This window comes from Balaenoptera physalus (genome assembly GCF_965194825.1).
Source record: "Balaenoptera physalus genome assembly, chromosome: 9".
In the NCBI taxonomy this organism is placed as follows: Eukaryota; Metazoa; Chordata; class Mammalia; order Artiodactyla; family Balaenopteridae; genus Balaenoptera; species Balaenoptera physalus.
This window is the reverse complement of record NC_138888.1, coordinates 70,397,501-70,421,689: the sequence shown is the minus strand read 5'-3', so window position 1 is coordinate 70,421,689 and position 24,189 is coordinate 70,397,501. Positions and strand designations below refer to the sequence as shown.

The following is a 24,189-nucleotide window of genomic DNA, read 5'->3' as shown; positions in this document are numbered from 1 at the left end:
CCCGCCCCCCATCCTCCCTACCGGGCCCTTTGTACGTGCTCGGCGGCGTGCGAGCGCGCCCGGCACGTGACCCCGCCGAACGTGGCATTGTGTTATCACGTGACCCAGGTGCGTACGCGACGGAGCGGGGTGTGAAGATGGCGGACGAAGAGGCCGAGCAGGAGAGGTTGAGTCGCGGCGGAGGCGGCTGCGCCGCGGAGCTGCAGCGCCTGGGTGAGCGGCTCCAGGAGCTGGAGCGACAGCTGCGGGAGAGCCGGGTGCCGGCCGTGGAGGCGGCCACGGAGTACTGTCAGCAGCTGTGCCAGGTGAGGGCGCCTGGGGTCCCCTCCCCCTTTCCCCCTGCTAGAGGGGGAAGAGGGCGAGCGAGCGCTTGGCGGCCGTGCGGTGGTCCTCGCTGCCTTGGCATCGTCTGCGCCGCCGCCCGGGCGGGAGCGGGGGAGTACGAGGAAGGCGCCTTTGTGTGGCTGCCGTTGTGGCGGTTGTTGTCGGCGGCTCCCGGCTGGGGGAAGGGAGTTGTGGTCAGGGCGGAAAATCCCCCCTCCCCTTTCCTTCCCCGAACTCGGGACTGCGCGGTCCCCGCGGCCGAGAGATGCAGATTGCGAGGACTGGAGCCCTCTCCGCTGTAGGAGAGGGTAAGGGGGGAACGGAGGCCAGGTCCCCTTCCTCCTCCTCTTATTGTGCAGTGGGGATTACCGCGCCCCCCGCCTCTGCGCCCCCGCTTCCCACTCCAACGGGCCTCCGCCCCCACTGGTTTGATTCCTTTGCCTCCTTTTGCTTTCATCCGTCCCGCCCCCGGCCCCGTTCTCGCTGTCTCCGGGCCTTTGTTGTTCGAGTTTCGCCTTAGGACTGAAGGGGCCTTTGTTGATGTTCCGAGGAGCAGTCCCCGCCGACCCCTTCTAGCTGGGCGAGACGTTCGGGGGTAGGCGGCGTGGAGGTTGTCCCTTCCTGCCTTTACTTGCTAGGAGCACCTCTTCCATGGTAAAGGTTGCTCTCCTCGGTGGAGAGAAGCTGTCCCTGTATGTGTATCCTAGGGTCGGATGTCCCTGTGCAGCGGCTTTTCCAGAGTCCGCTTCTCTTTTGCCTTCACCCTTGGAGGAGTGTGGTTTCCTCTCTGCCCTTCCTCTCCCGTCTCCCCACCCCCCTATTATTTGGAGCCTTCCCTGTTTGGCCTCCCGGTGGAACAGAGAAGACTGAGGTTCATGTGGACCCGTGCTCAGGTCAGTTTCAGGCCTTTCCTTCCTTTTCTTGCACAAGGACACTGCTTTCCAGTAACTGCGTTCTAACCAGGTTTTGGAATGTTAATAGCACTGTTTGCTTGATAGAAATCGGGGAGTTTGTGTCTACATTTGGACTTGATTACCTACCCTCCAGTTACGTTTGAAATTTCAAGGTGCTGCTGTTGGCTGTGGTCAAGATTTTGGTTAGATTATCTTCTTGAGGAAGAGAAAGAATTTATACGGGTTACACTTAGAGTTAGCTTGTGAACATGTCATGATACAGAAGTTGTTTCATTAAGATACTGAACTTGAGGTCGAACAATGGTGGACCGTTTTAGCATTTCAGAGTAGATCACATTTTCACTTAACTTTTGGCCTCCAGGTTCTGAAATCTTTCTTTATAAGATCAGGGATACTTGATCCCATACCAGAAATTCTCCATTGTTCTATGCACCTTATTGTCGCAAATTATTTGATGGCGGTTCATTATCTTAAAAAGCAAAACAACCAAAAACAAACAAAAAAATTTTGTGAGATTGCATGGTGACTTGTCTGGGAATAAATGCAAGGTGAAAGCCACCCACTTAAGGTAATATAGGTCTGGTGAATACCTATGGCATAATTAGAGATTCTATCATTCCTTTGAATCCTAGTTTTAAAGAATTGTTGAAATTTACTAATTTCACCATCCTGACCGTAACCACTCATTCTTAATTGGTCTTTCAGATTTAAAAATTTATCGTAGATTAAAAAAAAACTTTAATAAGATGCTCATGAAAGGAACTCTTTCATTTGTAACTAAAGTTAGCTTTTTAGTCAGTGAAAAGTATTAAAGTCTAGCTTTGCTGAAAGACATTTTTCAGGTAACAGTTTCCACTGATGGATTTAAGGCTTATTGCTGTAAATAGTCTTGACCAGCAATATTTATAATCAGGATTAATAATTCTGGGAAAGTGGAATCTCATACAAGTTGGACTTAATTTGGAGGGTGTGCAACATCAGATATTTATCACTTTAAAATTATTTTTAATGTATGAAACAGTATTTCTTTTTGTCAGCATGAAGGTAATTTCCTGTATTAGTTTTAAGTGATTAGTGTTACAACATGTAAATTGTTTTTATTGACCAGTGCTACATGAAATAGTAATAAAACAAATGCTGGGTTTGTGGATTTCAAAAATAATGACATATTGCATGCACTAAAATCCCACAATAATGTAAATGCATTTAAAAATGATCTCCATTATTTGAATAGTAGAGTGTATCTGATGTTTAAAATCTCCTGTAGAACATTTATTTATATATATATATATATATATATATATATATATATATATATATATATATATATATATATATATAATAAGTTTCCAATTTGGTCTTGCCAGATGGGAGGTAACTTGAAACAGTTGTTTCTTTAAAATTGTATCATAGCCATTATTATTAACATTTTGCTACAAGTTGAGCAGAGCAGTGGTTAACAATTACAGAATTTATTGGAGCAGTTTAAGAACAGTGCTAGAAATACTAGGAGCTAGAAATTGTATCTACATTTCTAACCTGGAGATTATCATTTAACTTTTTCTATCTAAGCTTTTCCTGTAAAACTGGGATATTCACATGCTTCAAGAAGGCAAAGATGAATAAATATTTGTCAGAGTTAGTGTGCTTCAGAGTTAATAGTCTGCAAGTGTTGATGCTTAGTGCTTTTAAATGTGAATTAGTTTATATTCTGAATTTTTACTTCAACAAAAGGTGAGTTTCTGGAGAATGTAGTGAAACCTACAGAAATAAAGTTGCTTACTCTTTCTAGTTTATAGATTTTTCTTTCCTTTTCAGTGAGGTGTAGGATAGTAACAGATTTCTTGAGTTCTGAGAAGTAAAATAGAAATGAAAAACATTTAAGTTTTTTTTATTGTTAACTGTGTTGTTTTGCTGTTTATATTAGGTTGCTTCCTGGAAGCATGCCCCACTTTTATATGAACATTTGCTTAAAGCTTAAGAGTAGGAGGAAGGGAAGGTGGTAGAGGATGGGCATATGGGAGTATTTGTCAGAAAATCTTAGATTTCGTTATATCTTTACAAGCTAGCCGTAATCTGGATAATGTTTAATTTTCCTAAAAGCAAATTAGAATAAGAATATAGGATAACCAGAAATAATTTATTGCATTTATTTGTTTCAGTATCATTATATAAAAACAGATTGTAGTTGGAACTTCTGGGACTGTTTATTGTATTAGACTAGGCCAGGATTCACTCACTCATTCAGCATTGTTATTGAATACCTACACCGAGGGCCAGGCAACCATGAGCATGATCCCTGGCTTCAAGGATCTTACAGTCTCTGGAGGAAGGTAGACAAGTAATTGTAGTAAACTGTGATCTATATCTTTTATATGGAAGGTTATTTATTTGGGAGCTTGAACAGAAGCATTCCAATAGGAAAATTGTTCTAAAAGGATTTTAAAATGATTATTCATTTAAAAAGTTAAGCCATCGTAATAGTCGAAGAATGATTTGTTGGAGCATGGTGTTTGTTGACAGCATTACATACTGGACTGGATGACTCGTTGATTAATACATGAGTTGTGACTGTTTATGGTTGTTTACCTTTTGGTGACATAATTATTTTAAAAGGTAGAATTGCAGTTGTGGAAATACGGTTGTGTATCATACACACACGCACGCTTCTTACCTTTGTTCATACGTTAATTCATAGAAGCAGCTTCTCAACTGGGCATATACTTTTTCCCACTGCATTTCTCTCTTAAGGACATTTAGAAACACGTGGGGTCAGTTGTTTGGTTACTGCAGTGACTGGGGATGTGATAACTGGCATTTAGTGCCCATGGGCCATGGATACTACATTTTCTGAAGTGACCAGGACAGTCCCACCCCATTAAAATTTACCCCTCTGCCTAAATACCCACAAGTGCCCTTTTGAGAAACAGTGACCAGAAGGAAGAATATATTAAGATTTTTTTTGTCCTTATGCTTTTTCATGTTAATATAGTTATATTAAGAAATGCAGTTAATCTGGAGCAGATCCAGGTCAGTGCTTTTCAACCATATATAAATGCACACACTGAGCTTCAGTGCACATTGAACTTGAAAATTTCTACTTTCTTAGCAGAAATTACGAGCAATTACTTAAACAATTACTAAAACAATTCACTTTTACTAGGTTAAGGAGGGTAGCAAAGTCAGCATACTTAGTTATCCTGATTAAAGCAGAGATTTGACCTTTTGATAAAAATTGAAATTCTGTGCTCTTAATGCAAGGACTAGGTTTAAATGTTAGGGAATATAAGATACTGGAGACTCTAGTAGGATATAAACTAATAAGATTTAAATATCACTTCAAGATGACAACTGAAGAGATGTCGAAAGGCTGTGTATCATTAATATATTTGCTTTATTTTTTATTCCCCTTTTTAAAATTGAAAATGTGGTATGTTAAAATGGTTTTTAAAAATTCAAAGACCGAGAAAGGGCATACACTGAAAACTTACTCTCCTTCCCACCCTAGGCCTCCAGTCACCTTCCACAAAGACAGTCCCCTAATAGTATTTTATGCATCTTCCCAGAAATGCTGTTTACTCTTTTTTTTTTTAAATTAAAAAATCAGGACATACTGTATACTGCATCTTTTTCTTCACCAAAAAAAGGTATCTTTGAGATCATTCTGTAGCTGCCCACCTAAATCTATGGCTTTCTGTTTTAAACTGTGTAGTAAGTCTAGTCTGCAGCTGTGCCTAATCAGTTAATTGTTGGTGGTTATTTAGAAGAGTAAGTTAATTTTATGTGTAGTAATTTCAGTGGAGTTCAGAATAGGTAGTAAGCACATCAGGCTGGGGTATCAGACAGAAGGCTTTACTAAAAAAGTAGGATTTGACCTAGACCTTAATGCCTTTATTAACTGTGTTTAGTGCCTTATTGGTATAAGAAACAAATGAAATGAAAACTGTTGAGAGCTACTGTTTAAATTGTGCAGTTACAGTATATCTTTGTTTATATTTCTTTCAACTATTTGATACAAGTTGATTCTTTTTTTTGTGCGTTTTGCTTAGCTTTAATTGCAGAGGCAAGAATTTTGAAAATACTTAAATATTTTCCTTGAGAAACTCGACTTTCTTTTGATTATTAGAGACTATCTTAAGTTAATTTGTAGGTCACTTCAAATCAGAAGAAAAGATAGCTTGCTTGTTAATTAGTGATAATTACTTTAGGTATTGAGGGAGTAATAAGTCATTTAAACTTTAAAAGTTTAGGTAATGCTCAGGGGAAATAATTTATTAAGTGTTCGTAATTAGTATGATTGCATGCTGGAGATATTAAATTCTACTTTCCAGAATATACTTATACCAGTTTTAGCAAAGGAAAACTTTACAAATTTTGCTTGCCTCCTTCTTAACACTTCTTGATCCTAAATTAAAATGGGGGAAGGGAAGAGGTATTTTGCAGTTGCCATTCATGATATTTTATATGACTAATCTGCAAAACCAAGGATTTTTGAAAATGTATGGTCTTAACTGTATGAAACTGCTGCTGTACTTATTTTCCTGGAGATTCTGTCAAAGTTGAGAAATTACCTTATTTTTCCCAACTCCCACACATAAATTCAGTTCATAAAATAAACCAATGTGTGGTAGCCTTGCTTATAAAATGGAAAGTTTACTTTTTATTAATGTGTTTGTCAGATATGCTGTGTAACTTTTAGCTATGTATTGTCTTCCAGGAGAGCCTCTTCATTCATTGTTTCTCTTATCATTTAGAGTTGCACAGTGCACCTCATAGGAAAAAATGTTACCTTTTCTCACCTTACATATATTTAGCCAAGAAGATTTGTGAAAGTTCAGTCAGTTACATCTTAATTTATTTTAAACATATTGAAATTCCCCTTATATGGGAGCACTAAGGGAGCTATGGAGAATTATGGCGTGGATAGAGCTTGCAAAATCTGGTACATATATTAATAGTTAAGTAATACTATTAGATAGTAAAGTATCTAGTGATTAATACAATAAGTAGAGTGTGAATTAAGAAAACTAGAGCATTTTAAAATTACTTACGTTAGCTAGAAATTGAAAGGAAAGGAAAGGAAAACACTATTTACATTGGGTCTTGAATGTGGATAACTAAAGTGGGAAGGATGGGAATAAACCTCAGAGAACTGGAACAACTTTTCAAACTGGCATCTTGGAGAAAAATGTCATGGGTTGGGATGAAAAATAGGATAGAAAAGGTAGATTAGAACCAGACTAAGGGTTAAAGATCCAAACCAAGGAATTTTAACTAATCCTGTAAGCGTAGATAATATATGGTTACATTTCTTAAAGACTTACCCTTCCAAGGTTGAGGCATTGAAATTTTAAAAAGTTCAGAATGTTAGAGCCTTTGGTTTTTCTTGAAGTATCCTGTGTCAGTTACTGCCATGTAACAAACTACTCAAAAACACGGTGGCTTTAAAAGAACAGCCATTTTTATTACTGTTCTCAAGTCTATGGGGGTTTTGGGTTGTTCTGCAGTCAGCTGGTAGGTTGTCTGGGGCTGAATGATCCCAGATGGTCTCACTCATATGTCTTGTGGTTGGTGGGTTGGTTGAGGGGCCCCAGTTAAGTTGGCTCATCTCTGCTCCACTCTTACCCTCTAGTAACGTAGCCTGAATTTCTTTACTTTGCAGCAGGAAAGCCAGTTCTGTAGCACAACTGCTTTTCAAGCCTCTGCTTGTGTCATGTTCGCCATTGTCCCATTGGCTCAACAAATAGTCATACCCAGCCTCTTCGTGGGTACAGGGAGATGTGATTCTTCAGGGACCAATTTTATAACAGTCTATGACATATCCCACTTCTGTTTATTCTCCACTGCAATTCCGTGCACTTTTTTGGGTGAGACTTTAATTTTTTGTTTCTATAGCCCCACCTCTGCTTTCTTTTTTGTCACACATATTCTGTCATCAAAGCACATCTCGTTGCCCCTTTTCTCTTTGATTGGCAAAAGGCATTTCTATTCCTGCTTTCTAATTTAAATCTCCAAATAGAAGAAGGGCATCCCACTCCATCACTGTAACTTTGGAAAGTTTGTGGAACAACCTCTTATTTGCCGTGGTTCTTTACCTTAATATTAAACCTGGTCTGTATGTAGTGTTTTGTGTTGTCTCTACCTTGTACAGTTTAGTAATAACATTCTAGTTCTTGTCCTAATATTTGAACTTGTTTTTCCTTTTAACTGATGAACTTGCTTTTAACCTTCCATTCAGTTTGTGAAATTCCCCCAGCATCCTGCTTTTATCCTTCTATCTCAGTGGCAGTCCAGTTCTCATGACAGTGTTTCTCAAATTTGTGTTTGCAGAAACCCAAGAGAGTCTGTAGATTTTAGAGTTACTCAGCTCAGAGTAAGATTAAGATGTAACTTTTTTTACATCACCACTTAGTTGTCCACTGAAACAAAATTATCACAAAAAAATACTTATCTTTACTGTGTGTGATGCATTCTATTTTCATTTACTATTATTGTTTTTAAAAGCTGCTCTTGATTTTATGATCCACTAATACGTCATAACCGAGAAATTGGAAAACACTGCTTATAGGGAGTCAATGGGCTCAATTCAGTAATAAGCACAAACATAGGTAGTCCTAAGTTGTAAGGTGGCCTTCTAGTCTAGTTGATTCAGAAAATTCATATGGTTTTATTTATGAGGAGCATCAAAATTAAAATACAATTTTAAATGACTGCTAAAAACCCAGCATATGTCCATGGAATCAATTTGAGAAATACTGGTACATAGGATCAAATCCAAATTTAAGCTTGAGCCCAGTGGTCTCCGTGCTCTATTGTTTACTTTTTTGTTATATTTTCACTGTTCAGCAGGAACTTTCTGCTCCATCTAAATTGTTCATTCCTCATTTTACTGCCTTTGTGACTTTGTTCAGAGGAGCAGTGTTATGCAGTGGAAAGTCAAATGGCTTTGGGTTCAAATAGGAGGTCCCCAACAATCAAGACAAGATTTTAGCTCATGCTTTGTCTGGGGTGAGGGTGAACCTTGGAGTTAGAGTCTAGACCAAACAGATTGAAGAGGAAGAGAATTAATTTTCAAAACAGGCACTGTTACGCTTTACTAACAATGAATTGTTTAATCTGAAGACTTGTGAGATCATAGGATTAAAAAGCGTTTAGTCTGTTTAAATGTCTGTTTACCCAAATTGCCTCTTAGGACCTCATCATTGTTATATAATACTTGTTCAGTATGACATTGATTTATCAGAAAATGTTCAGTTTTATTAAGCATTTGTTTAGGAAGACTGAGATATATGGTTAAATGGCTAAAATGAAACAGTTCTTTAAAAAATGAATTTCAAATATATGGATAATATATTCGTGTGGAACATTTGGCATCCTTATTGGTGCTTGACGTATAGGCAATGTTATGTTTTAAGTTTATCACTCCTAGATACAGATTTTACATTTAGAAAGAGGTAATCTAAATTTAAAAGTAGTAATTAATTGACTTGATCACCATCCCAGTCATTTTGTTTGTTGGTTTTTTTGGATTGAACCTCCCCTGCCCCACTCCCCTGCAGTGAAAGCGTCCTGATCACTGGACCGCCAGGGAATTCCCTGCGTGAAGATATTTTCTACGAAGGGTTTCTGAGTGCTTGTCATAACTATTGCTCCTTAGTAATTCAGAATGAACTCTAGTATGTAAAACTGAATATGTTGGCAAGAATGAGTCAGACTTAGTATATTTAATATTGTGACCTATTTAGTGTTTCTGAAAAGGCAATCTGATGTTGTAAATGCTGCCTAAAGAGAAATTATTTTTAACACCAGAAGACCTTTGAGGATTTACCTATCTTGAATGAAAACACTTGTGGTGTTTGGTGCCCCTCCTCACCGAATTATCTTTTATAAATCTTGTTTTACTTGATGAAGAAAACCTACCCTCCAGATTCTTTTATATATACTTTGCTTGACAGCTCATTAGATACTGTGAATTAAAGTGTTGGAATTCTAAGGACACTGATTTTAATTTTCATGAAATTGTTTATTGTGACCCTTGGCATGCTACTTAAGACTTTCCTGGGGTTTTTTTGTTTGTTTTTTATCCTTGACATGGAGATGCTACAGACTTTGCTGGTTGTTGGTATAAGAATGGATCAAAGGCATGATTATTTAAAACGATTGTTGTCATATAAAATAACATTTTCATTTACATTTAGAGACTACTTGGGAAACACCTTTGATGTTTTATACATGATAGTGACCTAGCATAATGTTATTACATTAATAATTCTATCATTTTGAAGTCATCTATTATCGTCATTTTGAAAATAGCATTAGATTACTGATTAACCAGCTTGTTTAAAACCTACATTTTAGAGAAGGCAGGATTAGATTTTATACTAATTTATGAAAGGTCTTTTTGTCATGGGGGGCATGCAGATTACTCAATGTGTGTGAATGTGCCAGGAGAAGATTATTGACTTTGCAATTAAAATCTTTCCTTTGTCCAAAATTTTAAACCTGGGATTTGAGAGGCTGGGATGAGAAAAGCTAGTATTTACCTAGTAACTAAAAGTGTAGATTTTGAACTATGATTAGAATTCCAGCTCCCTTACTTCTGTGGGATTTCAGGCTCGGTTTTGTGTCTGTGTGCTCATCTGTAGACTGAAAGTAAGAATAATATCTGCCTTAAAGCTGTTGTGACTAAGATATAATGTTTGTTGAGCACTTTGCATATTATGATGCTGGAAGCACACAGCAAATGTTAACTATTAATACATTTACAGGGACTAGGTCTGAAACTTTCCCTCATAAAAGAATATTAATCTTGGGCTTCCCTGGTGGCGCAGTGGTTGGGAGTCCGCCTGCCAATGCAGGGGACACGGGTTCGAGCCGTGGTCTGGGAAGATCCCACATGCCACGGAGCAACTTGGCCCGTGAGCCACAACTACTGAGCCTGCGCGTCTGGAGCCTGTGCTCCGCAACAAGAGAGGCCGCGATAGTGAGAGGCCCGCGCACCGCGATGAAGAGTGGCCCCCACTTGCCGCAACTAGAGAAAGCCCTCGCACAGAAACGAAGGCCCAACACAGCCAAAAATAAATAAATAAATTTATAAAAAAAAATAAAAAGAATATTAATCTTAGTAAAATACTCTTTAGTTTCTTATCACCTAGTGGTTTTCAAACTTAAAAAAAAAATGAGGGGAACTCCCTTTTCCTTCTCCCCCCCCAAAGTCTTACTTGAAATCTTATGTATAAAACAGAAAAGTTACTGCTGCAGAACAGTTTGACAAATACAGTACTAATCCAGAAAATAACAACGCTATTGCCAGGGGTTGTAAAGGGAGTTCAAGCAGAGTTCTTTTCTGCTGTTATTTTCTTCTCAAATGGTTCTTTTTTCTTATTTTCCTTCATTCTACTGCTTTTCTACATTCTCCCAAAAGATAATGAATGTTCTTGTCTTAGAGGCATAATAAAGCCATCACTGAAGACTTGAATATATTTTATCTTTAAAGACTTTTAATTGTGCTGCTTATTTTTGTTTTACATACCAAGGCACACTAAATAAACTCATTTTTTGGTACCTAAGATTTAAAATAAATTTGCTTCTCTGGAAGCATAACACTGATGTGAATATGTCTAAATAGAGAAACTGTACCTTATCAGAGAAACAATAAATATTAAATAATAGTGAAACTTACGCATGAAACAGTCCCACAGATATACTTAGTGCTTATGTTTAATTCTTTCTGAAAATTTGTTGAGAGGACCTAAGCCATCTTGTATATTCCCTCAAATCTTCATCTCACGTTTTCTCTAGATCTTTTATTTTCTTCCTTGTGTTTCCAAAGAAGTGGCTGTTCCCTGGCAAGTGGATCTTTTCATCTGTGCACCTTCTCAGAGAACCTTTCCACTTTCCTGTTTCTTCACATTTTTCTTTCCAACACTTCTGTCCTTTAGCCTGTAGAGATGTGTGTGTGTCTTTCTCATCTTTTTGCTATGTTGATCGTGTCTTCAGATTTCTCCCTTTTCTTTAACCCCTTCTCTCTACATATGAGATGTCTCCTATCCTAAAAATGTCTTTCTCTAACTCTTGTTTTCTAGTCTTCCTTGCCAGACTTCTTTGGAAAAGTACCCTATACATTGCCTTCATTTCTTACCTTCTGTTGCAGTTTGGATTCTACCCCTCACCACACTAAAGAAGACGCTCTTTTGAAGGTCACTGCTTGGCATATTTGTAATACTTTATTAAATTTAGACCCAAGTAACAATCCAGCAGCTCAGACTATTTCATATACGTGCATATTGTGTTTAATAAAATTTAATTGTTAGCATTTTAAAAATCATAAGCTTTCATGTTGAAATGAGAGTGTTTGGCTTTTCCTGGAAAATCAGAAGATCGGGCAATATTGGACTCACGCATGGGTACAGGCTGAAGTGGCTGCCTGCTCAGCCCCTGTTGGCATTTAAAAGTGTTTGTGACCCCATCTTAAGTTCATCTCCCTTCAGTTTATTTACACTGCTCTCCTGATTCTCCTACCTTTGTGACTGCTCCTTAGTCGTCTTCACTGACTTTTCCTTTCACCGCTGGAAATGCATGGTAATTATTAGCTAGTATTAATATATTTAAACGGAGTAGATACAACATTTCTGAAATTTTTTGTGGCATTTCCTCAATGTTCTTTTCTTCCTTTCACTCATTAATGACCCTCAACCATTTTCCCTATCTCATCAACGTATCTGAGACAGGACTCTAATCAGAAGGGGGCTCGTCAGCCCTGGTTGACAGTCCGTGCTTTACATACTCATCTTCAGCAGGCATCCCCTCTGACAGCATCTCCTGTCACTCACTCTGGATAGGATTTACAGGGGTCCATTCTCTTGGACCTTGCCACTCTTAGCTCTTGACTCCTGCTTCCAACCACCTGTGGAACTCTTCCTCGTGAGGTTCAGTAGGTACTTCTAATTAAACAAATCTGAAGTTGAATTCATCTACTCTCCTCTCCACTCCCTACTCCCCACCAAAAAGAAAGCCTGTTGGTATTGGTGACATTCCTCCCCTCCCCCTCAAACTTAGGTTTTGAAATCTTGAGTCATTTTTAGCGCCGCCTTTCACCTCCACAGCCCAGTCACTGAGTTCTGTCAATTTTATTCATGCACTCTTTCCTGTATCCTTCTCTGGTTAGATCTGATATGCTATTAGTGGCCACTTAGTTTCTTGCAACAAAAAATTTAACAGACATTTTTTTTCATGAAGGTACTCTTCTGTTCTCCATTCTCTCCACTAATCTATCTTCTTCTACATTGTCGCTAAGATTATGTTATCTTTTTAAAGCATGGATATCATATTTTTAAAGACTTTTAGAAGGTAGCACAGTGTGGAAGAGCTCAGACACCATGAGTTGAAATCCCAGCTCTACCATTTACTGAGTGGGCTCAGTTTCTTAATACATTAGATGAGGATGGTAGTATTGTGAGGTAAATGAGGCATCAGCACAGCACCCACCACATTAGTAAGCACCACATAAAATGCTGTTCCATGAAAAATAAAATTCAAGCTCACTAGCCTTACATTCAGGGACTTTCATGACATGACACCTAGCACGCCAGCCTGGCTGATGGGCAGCCATATCTCTTCATTTCTTTTTTATATAGAGCCTTAGGGGTTTGTAGTCTGTTCTTATACTGCAGTTTACATAACTTCCCTCACCTCTGTGCCTTGGCTCCAGCTTTCCCCTTTAGGATTTCCTTCTTTTATCAACCCCATTTCTCCATATTTCTTTCCTTCAATCTGTGATGAGATTATGAGGTGTTATTATCTTTTTCATGAGGCTTTCCTGTACTCCTAAATGGATTTAATGGCATATTCCCCATCCTTCTTATTGAACTGTATTTTTTCTGGCTTTTATCATAGTTTTTCTATATTAAGATGGTCTCCTTGCCCTCTCCCCAAATTGGAGCTCCTTAAAAGCAGGGGCCATGGCTTAATAAGTGATTAAATCTGTTAAATGGTTGTCTCCTCTTTTTTTGCTTGAATAGGCTGGTTTTAATTGTGGGGTGAATTTTGTGCTCATAAGAGGCCATTACTTCCTGAAATTAGGTTTCTTCTGACCGCAGTTGTTTCATCTCAATTCTGACATTGCGTTTCTGTGTTCAAGGCAAGGATTCAGTTTGATCAAATATGTATAGTTTTTATAAAGCAAACATGAATGAATGATAAGTAGTAGCTCTCTTAATAGCTTGTGTTCATTAAATGCTGATTGTGTGCCAGGAACTGTTAAGTGTAAGTGTGTGTGTGTTTGAGAGGGAGAGAGATTGAGAGAGATGAACTCATTGTAATCCTCAACAACCCTCTGAAGTAGGTGGTTACTATCCCTATATATGAGAGACTGCTGAGGCACGGAGAAGTAAAGTAACTTGCCCAAGTCAGTTAACTCAGACTTAATTTTTAAAAAACAAAGGCAAAACCCAAACTAAGTAAAACATTTTTTTTTTCTTTTTGGGAGGAATATATAAGTGTTAATGTTGAAATTTGTTTTAGGGCACAAAGAGAATTTACAGTAGTAAAATTTAATCATTTGAAACTAAACCTCAGGAAAGCAGAGCAATGAATATAAGCAGTTATTGTAGTGGAATTTGAGTAATAGTTTTATTTAAGAGTGTGTTAAGTAAAGTTATTTGTTTAGTAGTAGTGGGAATCTTATTAGTTTTGAATTTCTTTGAGTAATGTATAGGTCTTTTAAGGGTAATCAATACATATTTATAAATTACAATGAGGGCAACTTGTTGAAGAAATCTGTTACTAATCTCCGAATATAACTACGATCAATTCTTTATTTCATTGGAATAAGAAAAAAACTGCATTTGTGTTGTGTTTGGCCTTTTTATGTGATGTAAAGAAGTACCTAAAATCCATGGGGTAAAGTAGGTCATCAGTGGTCTTTAAGCTGCTTTTAATTGGGTATCCTACCAGTAAACATTTGAATAGGAACTCTCAGTATGGGAATGCCTCATAAATTTCACATCCGTGTGCACATGCGTATTATTTCAGCTTATATAGTTATTTGAGTCTGTTAAATTATAAAGTTTGTTTTAGATAGATTTCATAGGAAAAGTTTTTTTCCCCCTCTGTACTGCATTTTACACTCTGTTTGGAAACCTCTGGTTTATAGTGCTGTGAGTAGCTGAAGTTTCTGAAATATGTTATTAAATAAGTGCTGGATTTATTTTCTCCATTTTCATAGTGTACTGGAGAAATGACAGCAGTGACTCAATCAGAATTTTTTTTCATACTGTCTTTTAGGCAAATTTAATGTATTGTGTATTTCCAGTTTATTGTTTCTGTCATGCTTTACCCTTTATGAACGTTCCTGAGTATTGAGTGTGCCTGTTACCAGATTCTCTCTTAGCTCTGAATCAACTCTGTTACCTGCTCTGTGATATTGGAGCTTGGCCCTTTAAGCATTTCTCTGTTGATCGATGTTAAGCTGTGTCAGTAGAGGATGCTGAAGGGCCATTACATAAAGAAGGGGCTTCTGTTTGTGTTTCTTGCTCCTGCTGCATGACTGCTAGTGGCACAGATAGGGGGACATCCAGTGGTCCTCTGCTCCAGATGAGTGCCCCGAGTGGACAGGTTCTTCGTGAGCTCACAGCCCTAGCCCCGACTTTGTGACTGCCTCACCACAGTTCTCCTGCCACGGACATTGCACACCCCGGCCACCAGCACCCCACTTTCCCTGCACGGCTGCTTGTGCTGTACAAGGTTGTTTCCTGTGGCACTCCCCATGCAGGTACTGCTTGCAAGCAGGTCCTCAACTCCCTTTGCAGACTCACCTACCGGCCACTTAGTCCCAGGCAACCTAACCTGGCAAACTTCTTTGCGATCCAGTAGGCTGTAACCATACCTTCTCCAACAAGGTCCAGATCCTAGCTTTGGGGAAGAGCCCTCCTTCAGGTTTGTTTTTTTCCTTCTGGTACTCTCTCACTTCTTGGGTATTCTTTAGAGCAGCGGTCCCCAACCTTTTTGGCACCAGGGACTGGTTTCGTGGAAGAGAGTTTTTCCACGGATGGGGGTGGGGAGGGGTGATTCAAGCACATTACATTTATTGTGCACTTTATTTCTGTTATTATTACATTGTAGTATATAATGAAATAATTATACAGGTCACCATAATGCAGAATCAGTGGGAGCCCTGAGCTTGTTTTCACTTGCCTCTCACTGATAGGGTTTTGATATGAGTCTGCAAGCAATCGATTTATTATGGTCTCTGTGCAGTCAAACCTCTCCGCTAACGATGATCTGTATTTGCAGCCGCTCCCCAGCGCTAGCATCACCGCCTCAGCTCCACCTCAGACCATCAGGCGTTATAGATTCTCGTAAGGAGTGCGCAACCTAGATCCCTCGCATGTGCAGTTCACAGTGGGGTCCGAGCTCCTATGAGAATCTAATGCTGCCACTGATCTGACAGGAGGCAGAGCTCCGGAGGTAGTGCGAGCAATGGGGAGAGGCTGTAAATACAGATGAAGCTTCGCTCACCCGCCTGCCGCTCACCTCCTGCTGTGCGGACGGTACCGGTCTGTGGCCTGGGGGTTGGTGACTCCTGCTTTAGAGTGCTCTTTACCTGTTTATATGTGTTACTCCCCTGTTAAAATTAATAATTCTTTATGTGAAACTTTCCCTGTTCAAATTACTGTGTGGTTCCCAGTTTTTTGGTTTGACCCTATCTGATGCAGTGGGCTAAAATGAGATAAAGTACATACTGAGCGTAAAAACTGTATGTAGATTAGTATCAATACTTTCTGCCTTATACACATTGCCTATTTGGTTCACCTGCTAGTCCATGGAAACTAGCTTTGGTATTTAAAAAAATACCATGGTTGTAAATTCAGGTTTTCATTCTAGTGGGATTATAATTATGTAGTAGTGGTCCTTAAAAATCATTGGTCCCAAAAATTGTTGAGGTAAGGGAATGGAGTGATTGTGTTTCATAGTTAAATATCTCTCATACTTTAAACAGTCAGGAAACATCAAGTGAGAACTTTTCTATCCTATTAAGTTGTTGGCATATTTATTGCTCAAAAAATTTCCACCTGGTCTTTTTTTTCTAGTAAATTAGCAAATGACAGGCATGAGTTATCTTTTAAAAAAAAATTCCCCAAGTAGGAGGTTGGGTTAAAAGAAAAGCACACCCACACTCCCAGAGGACGTGGAGCTGTTGAGACAAGGAGACAAAGAAGTGCTATTTTGACTAATTTCTTCGTCGTGCTCACTTGTTAAATGGTTTATTTGTAGACATCTGAATTTGATTCTGTTTAATACTTTCATATTTGAGTTTTCTTGTGGATATTTAAAATCAGTAGCTTTGCTGATTTTAAGATTCCTCTCATGTCTTTAATAACATTTACCACATGTCTGCAGCTATTGCTGTACAGTTGACTGAAGTGTTCTATTAATACTACATTCATTCCCAGGAAGTTTTCTCAATTTTCCAGTTGCTGGAATTCTGACTTCCACTTTGGTTTTTGTGAGCCCTAGTTCTAGCTTTTTCTTTGAAGCAGTGATATGTACTTAAAATGGATGATGATAATGTTTCCAGAAGTTGAAGAAGAAAAGAATAAAAGTTAATGATCAGATTATTGATTCTATAGGAAATAATTTTGCTATATTCAGTAACCTTTACACTGGTATGGAAGTAATGAGTCTGCATAGTGTATTAAATAAATTACATTACTTTTTAAAAGTTAATAAAACAGTAGGACACCAGAATCCTATTTGAGGGGTTTCTTACTTCCTGGTCCTACTGCTTTAACGTCACTGTTTGTGACAGCTTTGAGTAGAGATATTATTGAAGATAAAACTGATGGCCCTGACTCTGTAGATGATGATTTTCCCAGTGGAGCATTTATCCAGTTAGTATATTAAGTAAAGTTTTAAAAGCGAATCATATTTCCTGTAGAGGAGCCGATTTCTTAAAAAAATCTAGCTTATAATTACTATGTATACAGTGAGTGCTCTTGAAAAGAAAAAAATGTGCTTTTTAATAAAGTTACAAATGGGAGTTTTTTCCCCCTGCAGTGGAAAGAATGGTACTTTAAGTCTTTGACGTGACATTCAGTAAAGGTGTGATGTACTAGAGAAAGATTATAATTACAAAGAGGTGAGTCTCGTCATCTTAAAGGAAAATAGAGTTCTTTGCAACAGTAAAAATAATAGGAAAAAAATTTATAATATATATTACTATCAAATACATTTTTTTTTCCGCTGGTAGGCTCCTGCAAGAAAATATAACATGAAATTGAAATATGTAGTATATGTTGTATCTTACTAAAATGAAATTCAAGTATATTGTATATATGGTAACTTACTGACAAGTTACTTTTTTTAAAAGCTCCCTTCAGGTGACAACAGTATGGCAATTTAATTAACACAGTAATTGTTTTAATTTTGTTGGTGTACCCTTGGTATTCTTTTAGAACTTTAAGCATACTTTTCTGTGTTGTTAGTGGAGGTAAATTCCCAGCTAATCAAAAAAGTCTTTTTATTCACAGAGTATGCTTTAATGTTATTTTGTACTCTAGGAACAGGATGCCATGGAGGAAAGAAGGGTTTCCTATTATTTTTCTGAGTAGTAGGCAAGCTTGCTGTCCAATTTAGAAATAATAGTTGTGAGCAGTTTTTTTGGGGGGAGGGTGGGAGGAGGGCTCCTTAACACTTCATTTTCATTCCTTCTCCCTTCCCTGCCCTCTTTCCCAAGTAGCCACTGTTCTCATATTTCTGTGAGCCCCACTTTGCATCCTCACTCAAACCCCCTATTTCATCAGTGTGGGAAAATGCAACTACCTGTTAAGGAACATCTAGACTAATATGTGATAATGTGTGGGTATATCTTAAGAAGATAAGATTTTGAGTAGATAAATAAAAATGGGGAAATATGGGTAATTTGGGGAAGGATAATTTGGAAAAGAGGGGTCTTCAAAGAGACAGACCACACTGTTGCTGTTATCTGAGTTCAGTCTTTTTTGTTTTGTTTTTTTTTAAGAGCTGTTTCTGTACTCCTGAACTCATAGTTGCTCTGAAAATTTGAACTCAAAAAACTTTTTCCTAACTACTTTTACATTACAGCAAAGGTTCATGGGGTAGATGAATAGGGTAAGATGGGAGCCTTTGGTATGTATGGTTTTGTAAATTCAAGATTCCAGTTGTGTCATCAGACACTCTAATCTTTTCCAGTTATTATGCGAGCAAATAAATTACTTTTTTTTTCTAATCCTAATACGAATAATAGTCCAAATTTTAAGGGAAAAATTAACTACAAAAATGTAGCAGGGCTTCCCTGGTGGCGCAGTGGTTGAGAGTCTGCCTGCCAATGCAGGGGACACCGGTTCAAGCCCTGGGTTGGGAAGATCCCACATGCCGTGGAGCAACTAGGCCCCGTGAGCCACAATTACTGAGCCTGCGCGTCTGGAGCCTGTGCTCCACAACGAGAGAGGCCACGATAGTGAGAGGCCCACGCACCGCGATGAAGAGTGGCCCCCACTTGCCACAACTAGAGAAAGCCCTCGCACAGAAACAAATACCCAACACAGCCATAAATAAATAAATTAATTAAATAAATAAAACCCAAAAGTTAAAAAAAAAAAAAGTCAGCTGAAATATTAAAAAAAAATGTAGCAAGTTGTCAGTCCTCTCTGACTTAAATACATAAAATATACAGATAATTATGGGTCCAGATAAATCATGATAAATACCAGTGAAATTTAAGGAAAAAATCATCTTGTCCAATAACTCTCTTGACTACATCTCTGGATTCCGAGGCGTGGCCACTTAGTACTGGAAAATATACATGTCCGTAGCCAGATCTTCAGCTGAAGGGCTGTTCGATGAACCTATTTTGTGGACAAATGTTTGATATTTACTGATGACCTAATGTAGTTTGGTGCTCCTGCGTTAAAAACTGCTTTCATGGGCTTCCCTGGTGGCGCAGTGGTTGAGAGTCTGCCTGCCAATGCAGGGGACACGGGTTCGAGCCCTGGTCTGGGAGGATCCCACGTGCCGCGGAGCAACTGGGCCCGTGAGCCACAAGTACTGAGCCTGCGCGTCTGGAGCCTGTGCTCCGCAACAAGAGAGGCCGCGACGGTGAGAGGCCCGCGCACCGCGATGAAGAGTGGCCCCCACTTGCCACAACTGGGGAGAGCCCTCGCACAGAGACGAAGACCCAACACAGCCAAAAATAAATAAATAAAAATAAATAAATTTAAAAAAAAAAAAAAGAAGAAGAAGTGATGGTAAAACTTTCTTAGGTCATATGTGTATGACTATTTAAAAAAAAAAAAAAAAAAACCTGCTTTCACTACTTAACTGTTTGTCTATGCTAGCAGTGACAACACTAGATGCCTATAAACCCCAGGAATGTCAAATAAATGAAGCACTTGGGTAGGGAAGGAGCAGTGAAGAACCAGAGAGCTCCTCCCTGATTTCCCAGTTGCTACCTTCCTGCTTATCACTGCTACGTGGGATTCTTGACCCAGTGTTACTAGATCTTCTGAGTCTTCCGAGAAGAACTAGAAATCCAGATTTTTATGTGCATTGTCCCAATTTTGAAATATTGGCATCTAATTCAAAATGTCAGGGGAGGGAGGTGGGGAAACCCGAAAAACATTGTGTGAGCCAAGCAAAACATGTCCAGGGAATTTAAATTTATTCCTGGATATTTTGAGCGGTCTGTAGCTTGCCAGAAACAGTACATGGAAAAACTCCTACCCCAGATTGAGATTTGGTTATGATTCCATCACTGTCCATGTGTTTTCCTTCTTCATTTGCATCTCTGGAAACTAGTCTCCTGAATGCATCTGGAAAGAGGTATGTACAGATGGCTAATACGGTAAGAGGAGGGAAACAACTCAGGTTACTTTCGCACCTTCTTTAGAATAGAGAGCTCTCTGAGGTAAAGATTCCTATTGGCAGATACCTAAGAAATCTCTTACCATCCTCCTGGTCTTGTATTTCTGCTATAGGACTCTATGCATTGTTTAATTTATCCTGAGGCCGGACAGATTTTTAACCAGTATTCTAAGTTTCCAGAACTGTTTAAACATTGTATATATCCAAGGGTGGTTATATCAGTGTATCAGTGGAAAGACAGAGGAGAACAAATCAGATAATACTAGCTTGCAACCGTGTTAATTTGAAACTTGAGTGATTAAAGAGTTAAAAATATACTTATGTTAAATTAGGTTTTAGAATGTCAGTATTCTTGGGCTTCCCTGCTGGTGCAGTGGTTGAGAATCTGCCTGCCAATGCAGGGTACACAGGTTCGAGCCCTGGTCTGGGAAGATCCCACGTGCCGCGGAGCGACTAGGCCCGTGAGCCACAATTGCTGAGCCTGCGCGTCTGGAGCCTGTGCTCCGCAGCAAGAGAGGCCGCGATGGTGAGAGGTCCGCGCACCGCGATGAAGAGTGGCCCCCGCTTGCCGCAACTAGAGAAAGCCCTCGCACAGAAATGAAGACCCAACACAGCCATAAATAAATAAATAAATAAAATTAAATTAAAAAAAAAAACAGATCACATTATAAAAAAAAAAGGTCAGTATTCTTGTTTAATTTTTTGCATTATCTAAGAAAAATTCTGAAGTTTAGATTAATACATGGCCAGCTGTATTATCTTTTGTTTATTTTAGAAAGTTCACTTGTTAAAAATAGCCAAATATCAAGTTTGAAAATTAACATATTAATGAAAGATTTTAACAAATAAAAATGTTTTTTAGAACAAATTTCTTATTAGAATAGTTTTAGATTTACAGAAACATTGTGAAGACAGTACAGTGAATTCCCATGTACCCCAGGGCCAGTTTCCCACATTAGTCACATCTTGCGTTCGTGTGGTACATTTGTCACAGTTAATTGAACCTATGTTGATATAGTATCATTAAAGTCCATACTGTATTCACATTTTCTCAGTTTTTTTATCTTAGTATTTTTCCTGTTCCAGAATCCTATCCAGAATACCACATTACACTTAGTTGTCATATCTGCTTAGGCTCCTTTGTGCTGTAATGATTTCTCAGACTATTCTTGTTTTTGGTGACCTTAAGTTTTGAGAAGTACTGGTCAGGTATTGTGAAAATGCCTCAATTGGAATTTGTCTAATGGTTTTTTCTTGATTAGACTGGGGCTAAGGTTTTTTGGCAGGAAGAGCTCACAGGTAAAGTGCTGTTGTCATCACAGTCACATTAAGGGTACCTGTTAACAGTGTGACGGAACACTGTTGATGTTGACCTTGATCACCTGGCTCAGTAGTGTTTGTAGGTTTCTCCACTGTAAAGTTACTCTTTGTTCACCCTTTCCATGATGTACTCTTTGGAAGGAAGTCACTACACTTAAGAGGTGGGAAGTTATGCTCTATCTCCTTGAGCGTGGTGTCTAGATAAATTATTCATGATTCTTTTACATGGGAAGTTTGTCTCTTTTCCCACATTTATTTATTCAGTCATTTATTTACATCAGTTTGGACTCATGGATATTTGTTTTATACTTTGTGTTATAATTTAACACTGCTGTGTTTTGTTGCCCAAATTGTTCCTGTTTTGGCTGTTGGGAGCTCTTGCAGTTGACAGACTCCTTTGGATTACTGCCCCCCCCCATTTCTCTGTGTGTGTGTGTGTGTGTGTGTGTGTGTGTGTGTGTGTGTGTATGTGTTTGTGTGTTAGCACAGTAAGTCTTTCTATCTAGAAGAAAAATTTTTAAATAGAGGTTAAGTTTTTTTTTTCATTTATTTATTTTTGGCTGTGTTGAGTCTTCGTTGCTGCGTGCGGGCCCTCTCTAGTTGCGGCGAGCGGGGGCCACTCTCCGCTGTGGTGCGCGGGCTTCTCACTGCGGTGGCCTCTCCTGTTGCGGAGCACGGGCTCCAGGCGCGCAGGCCCAGCAGCTGTGGCGCGCAGGCCCAGCAGCTGTGTCACACGGGCTTTGTTGCTCCACAGCATGTGGGACCCTCCTGGACCAGGGCTCAAACCCGTGTCCCCTGCATTGGCAGGCGGACCCTCAACCACTGCGCCACCGGGGAAGCCCGAGGTTAAGTTTTATATACAGATAATCTTTCCATTTTTACTCTCTTGCTAACCCTAAAACTCCATAACTAACAAAATTCCACTGTTATGGTTATGCCCTACTCTCAGCATTCTTTATTCAAGTACTTTCAGAGGCATTGGTGAACATTATCTTGGAAGTAAACATTGTCAAGATAGAAGATCCTAGAAGATTTTGAAGTTCTTGAAGCAGTGAAAAATGCCTATGCTTGCTACAGGAAAATTTACCAGAAAATGGAGGTCTCTTAGGCCAGTGGATATATATTTTTAAGAAGACTGCAGAAAAATTCCTTCAAAGGAATATTTAAATAGCTAATAAACATCTTTGAAACATGTTTATTTTATTTTTGATCACCTTTAATATTTTTTGGTGATATAAAACTCATTTCTAGAAATTGGACTCTAATATATAATCTCTCTGTAGAGTTTGATTTACTAGGAGCCAGTGAAGTCATTGTTTGGGGTGGGGTCACTGGTGTTAATTATCCATACAAATATAATCGTCCTTAGCATACCCTGAAAGTCAGTTCTAACACAGTTTTCTATGTAGTAGGAACATTCTTTAAGTCAGATAGATAAAACACTTCTATGTGATTAGTTTTGTTTAACTCTCCAGAACATAGTATTAATAGTCTCTTTCCATTTTTTAACTACTTCCTTTTTTAAGTTATAAAAATGGCATTCTTTTTATTTAAAAATACAAGCAATACAAAGGCGTCATCCTCCCTATCCTGTTCTACTCTTCACTCCAGAGGTGTAACTAGTTACAAAAATTGAGTATCTTTCTAGACATTTTCCTGTGCATTCACATAAATGTAATTCATTTATATGTTCAAATTTAAATAGCAGAATCATGTAATATGTATTGTTCTGTGCTGTACATTTTTTTTCGCCTGATAATATATCCTGATCATCATTCCATGTCAGTAAATTCAGAACTACTTCACTCTTATTTTTTTATTCAAAAAAATTTTTTTTAATTTTATTTATCTGTTTATTTTTGGCCGTATTGGGTCTTCGTTGCTGCGTGCAGGCTTTCTTTAGTTGCGGTGACCGGGGGCTACTCTTCGTTGTGGTACGCAGGCTTCTCATTGCAATAGCTTCTCTTGTTGCGGAGCACAGGTTCTAGGCTTGCAGGCTTCAGTAGGTGTGGCACTTGGGCTCGGTATTTGTGGCTCGCCGGCTCTAGAGCGCAGGCTCAGTAGTTGTGGCGCGTGGGCTTTTTTGCTCCACAGCATGTGGGATCTTCCTGGACCAGGGCTTGAACCCGTGTCCTCTGCATCGGCAGGCAGATTCTTAACCACTGTGCCACCAGGGAAGCCCTACTTCATTCTTTTTAAATAAAACATTTTATAGTGTGAACATACCATAATTTATTAAACAATTTTCTACTAGTGACATTTGGGTTGTTTCCAATATTTTGGATTACAGAAAGTGTCAGAAAACCCTTGTATCAGTGTCTTTGCATGTGTGTGGCAGCATTTGGTTAGGATTGTTTTGTGGAACCAGAATCTTTAGTTTAGTGGTATACCCATGTAAAATGTTTGTATTGCCAAATTGACCTCCAAAAGACTGTACTAAACATTCTACAACACTGGTTGTTTTTAAGGTTTTGGAATTTCTGCCATCTTGCAGAGTGAATTGGCGGCTCCTTGCTGCCTTTAATCTTATATTCCTGACAGCTGGGGAGGTTTGAAAATTCCTTTTTCATAGACTATGCTTTGCCTTGGAAAAGGCTTTCAGAAGGTTTTGTTTTCCATCTCTGATTCTGGGTTATTAGGGTACTACAGTTAAAGTGGTTTTCAGATAGTTTCTATTTTAGAAGCATTTTTTAAACCTTTATATCAGGTATCTCTGAATTGTAGCTAATATTTTCTGGAAAAAGCATGA

General features: G+C 38.8%; 1 protein-coding gene across 2 annotated transcripts in view; it reads left to right on the top strand.

The window, feature by feature from the left end:
- ZNF292 (zinc finger protein 292) overlaps nt 1-24,189 on the top strand; it is a 92,362-nt gene that overhangs the window by 2,563 nt on the left and 65,610 nt on the right. For both annotated transcript variants that reach the window (XM_082473925.1, XM_082473926.1), the window contains one exon: nt 109-305. In XM_082473925.1, the coding sequence (XP_082330051.1) occupies nt 138-305 (168 nt within the window). In that variant the 5' untranslated portion in view covers nt 109-137. The remainder of the gene's footprint in view (nt 1-108; nt 306-24,189) is intronic.